This window comes from Psammomys obesus, unplaced genomic scaffold, assembly GCF_907164565.1.
Source record: "Psammomys obesus unplaced genomic scaffold, mPsaObe1.curated_primary_1811, whole genome shotgun sequence".
NCBI classification, from domain to species: Eukaryota; Metazoa; Chordata; class Mammalia; order Rodentia; family Muridae; genus Psammomys; species Psammomys obesus.
In genome coordinates, this window is record NW_026596085.1 from 7,310,160 (window position 1) to 7,314,547 (window position 4,388).

Below are 4,388 nucleotides of genomic sequence, written 5' to 3' on the forward strand. Positions count from 1 at the left end.
AGGAAGGAAGGAAGGAAGGAAGGAAGGAAGGAAGGAAGGAAGGAAGGCAGGCACCACTTACCTGATAAAATTCTTAAATGCCCAGGGATGAAAAGGTGACAATACATCAAAAGAGTATGTCCCCATACAGAGGTAATTCCAGTACAGTCTATCAATCTGTCTGTCTTTAAACATCAAGAACTGTAGCACTGTGGTCACTATGAAATTATTTTCAAGCTATAATATTGCCTCAATTAAATGACTTCAGGTTTCAAAGCCTAAGGGGAGCTGTCAGTTAAGAGCACTGACTGCTCTTCCACAAGAACCAGTTTCTTTTTTTTTCAGAGTTCCAGAAGTTTTATTTATTTATTTTTGTCACCTTCATACAATACTGAGAACTTAGACTGCACTCCAAAAACCAAGAGTCTTTCTGAAAACACAACCCACCAAAAACAAAAACAAAACGAACAAGCAAACAGCTTCAGAGTGAAGCTGTTGTCAGAGTCAAGTTTACAAATTGTACATTACAGGAAGTAGGAATCCTGAACTCAGGAATGTCCAAAATAAAATGGTCTAAGTATTTTCATAATTTCCACTCAAGAAGTTTCAAATAGACAGAAATTTCTATTACTGTGATACACTGTAAATTTGTCTTTAACTAAATGCAATGGTTCTACAGTCATCAAATGATATAACTAAAAAGAAAAGATAAGTAAAAAATAAAAGTAAAATATAAAAGCTATACTAGACAAGTACTCATGAATCAGAATCTTATTATTTTACTGAATGTCATTTGAAATTTATACAACACAGATATGCATTGTCAAGATGGGTATAACATTTGGATGGCAATAATTCAGGTCATCCAAAAATATGAGCATACAGTAACAAAGACATACTCAAGTCTTACAAAGCTAAATTAGAGTAAAATTTCCCTTATATGAACATTCACTGTTGTAAGCCATAGAGAGAAAATAAATCAAGCAATGTTTGTTTACCTGCCAATGAACTAACACTAAGTGAATGGCGTGACCTGAGGTTCAAGTAAATACTTGATAAAGTATTTACTTGATAAAGTATTCAAGTAAATACAAGATAAAGGCATTTTCCCTTCTCTCTTTTTTTTTTTTTTGAATTTTATTTTTTTCTTATCAGTTACATTTTATTAACTCTGTATCCCAGCCGTGTCCCAATCCCTCATTCCCTCCCAGTCCCTCCCTCCCTCCCTCATCTCCACCGTGCCCCTTGCCAAGTCCACTGCTAGGGGGTACTTCTTCCCCATTCATCTGATCCTGTTTTATCAGGTACACAAGAACCAGTTTCAATTCTAGCATTCACATGGTGGCTCACAACTGTCTATTATAGGAATATGATGCCCTCTTCTGGCCTCTGATGGCACCAGGTATGCATGTGTTACACAGACATACATGAAGGCGAAACAATCATACACATAACATAATTGCTATTATTTATTTTAGTAATTAGAAGTTTTAAGCATATACTAGTTTTAAGCATATACTCATATGCTGGCTTCCTGAATTTGGAAGGATTCTGGCCTTACTTCTTGCCCATGTGTGAAAGCAAAAGTCTCAAACAGAAGAGAAAGCTCTGTGTATCTTCTATTTTATATCACCATACCTACTTTATCAAGACAGGGTCTCAGGATGTACTTCAGAAGCTTATCGAGACATTTTTCTCCTGCATCCGTTTCCCACATCATTCTGGATCACAGGTACCTGTACCATGCCCACCTATTTTATAACTCTTTCAGAAACCCCTTTACTCCTCCAGTAACACCAAAATGTAGTAACTCCATTTCTTTATTCCCCTCCTCTCTCTCCCTCATCCCTGTCCCTTCATCCTCTCTTTGACACAGTCTCTGAATGGCCGGGAACTCATAAAGGCCCTCCTGACTCTGCCCCCAGCACTGGAATCACACCTATAGCGGCCCCACCACACCCATACCTGGTTCTCTTTTCTTTCTTTAGGTCACTTGCCATCCTGCAATAGTCTCCGCATGCTTTAGCAGCAGCTGTTTCATATGTTCAAACGGCAGTTCTAAACAGACAGTCTTTTAACTCAAACATGTGCAGGTTTCCACACAGAGCTATATATAATCAGCTTCATGCTAAATAATTTTCAGTGCACCATCAAGCCAGTTTGTGTAACTTACTGATAACTTTCTCACAATCAAAGAGATCAACCATGAATACCAATACAAAGAAATAATGAAAACATTTATAAATGACAACACAAAATACTTCCTTCTTCTATGTTCTATCAAATGTTTCTTCTAGTTACATTCTTAAGAGAACTTGTCTTTAAAAACCTACATCTGAGGGGGCTGGAGAGTTGGTTCAGTGGTTAAGAGCACTGCCTGCTAATCCAAAAAACTTTGTTTCAACTCCCAGTACCTACATAGCAGGTTATAACTGCCTGTAATTCCAGTTCCAGGAGAGCCTATACCTTCTTCGGCCCTCTGAAGGCACCAAGCACACATGTGATGCACAGACAGATATTCAGGCAAAACACTCATATCCACAAACACATAAAATGAAAATTAATGCATCTTAAAAGAGAGAGAGAGAGATAACATAGGAAGAAAAAAGAACATTAACTCATTCACTCACTGAAATACCACCTTGAACACTGTTAGGAATGACACCTAAGACTGGTGGACAGTAACATAAGGCCACCTCCAATTTTAAGTGACTCAGGAACCACTCAAGGGCCACTGTCAGAGCTATGACTTCAAGCCATCATCTATCCAACGAATACTTTCACGAGTCAGCTATGCATGAACCCCTGTTGTAAGTAGAGATACACCACTAAGCAGAATAAAGTAGCACTTCTTGGGAAATCTCTATTATGGTAAGAGAGACAAGCGAACAAACACATCAAGTGAATTAAAAAAAAAAAAAATTGCTGACTAGTGAGTGGCTCATAGCACGAACCCAGCATTTGAGAACTGAGATAGCAAGATTGCAATAAGTTCAAAGGCGGCATCAATCTATCAGCCAGGGCTGCAGTATGAGACCCCATCAAACAAAGGAGTCACAGTGCCTGGAAGATGGAGACTGGTGCATCTTAGCTTCCTAAGAAGAACCTGAGTTCGCCCTAGCTTCCACACACATTCAATGGAATTTTAAAGTTACAAGTGGAAAAGAAAAGCAAGAGCATTGTATCTATTTAGTGCAAATATGTGTGTGTGCAGAGCGTCACAACCAACAGCTGTGTCTAGTGGAAGACTACATTCTTACCTGCTCGATCTCTTTGGTTTTTAATGCAATTGCTTTAGAGCGACTGTTCAGCTGGCTGTCTTCATACAATTCTGTGCCATCTGTTGTGTTTGATTCAGGTTCTGTCTGGTCGATAAATAAGGGTGCTGTGGCTTCCACCTTGAAAACAGAGGAAGACCGTAGTTATTTTCTTACAGGACATAGAGTATTTGAGATGGTGTAAGTGGCCACTAAGAGAAGATTATATTAAAAGGAAGTGCTGCTAAACCAATTTTAAGAAAAAAAGTGGGAGGCTAAGCTCATGTGTGGTGGCAGCAGTGTTAGCAGTGGCTGCAGCAAAGCATCTGACCTAATGTCTCACACCATTTTGCTGATCCAACCCACCAAGAGGCCTAAGGCGGGACTTGTGTGAATGGGTGCCTACCAGGTGTTTGTAAAATATATGAAGAACACCTGAAGACAATGGATCCCAACAGCCTCCCCACCCCATGGTATCAGTCAGCTGTTTGATTTTACTGACAAACAAGACAGATCTCAGGTGTCTTGTTTACCGATCTGATACACAGACATACCAGCCTTATAACAAAGACTGGATCAAACAGAAGATCTACATGCTCCTCCATTGACAGTGCCAATGGGGGGGGAAGTAATTGAGTTGGAAGCATTACAGGCTGGTTTGGGCTTGGAACAGGTGCATACAGCTGTAGTGAACATTTTTATGATAGTAATCCCGTTTCCATTTGTCATACTATAGCCAATACTGCATATATTACATGAAACATGAATGATCTTTTCATTCTGAAACTCCTATTGTCCCTTCTTTTTTTTTAACTAAATATTTTTTTTAACTTTCTTTTCATTTTATGTGCATTGGTGTTTTGCTTGCATGTATGTCTGTATGAAGGTGTCAGATCAGTTTTGAGCTGCCATGTGGGTGCTGCGAATTGAACCTAGGTCCTCTGGAAAAACAGTCAGTGCTCTTAACCACTCAGCCATTTCTCCAGCCCCTTAACATTTTTTTATGATAATTCACATAAAAACTGTTTTTGTCATTTAAGGTTGGTTCCAGTCCTTGAAACTGCTCTACTTGCTTTACAGCATTAAGTACACTAACCCTCTGGTGTGTGTGTGTGTGTGTGTGTGTGTGTGTGTGTGTGTGTGTGTGTGTGT

At 39.2% G+C, this 4,388-nt stretch overlaps 1 protein-coding gene across 6 annotated transcripts in view; it reads right to left on the reverse strand.

Moving 5' to 3' along the window:
* Pphln1 (periphilin 1) overlaps positions 1 to 4,388 on the reverse strand; it is an 82,084-nt gene that overhangs the window by 19,811 nt on the left and 57,885 nt on the right. For all 6 annotated transcript variants that reach the window (XM_055626831.1, XM_055626833.1, XM_055626835.1 and 3 more), the window contains one exon: positions 3,240 to 3,377. In XM_055626831.1, coding sequence (XP_055482806.1) covers positions 3,240 to 3,377 — 138 coding nt within the window. The remainder of the gene's footprint in view (positions 1 to 3,239; positions 3,378 to 4,388) is intronic.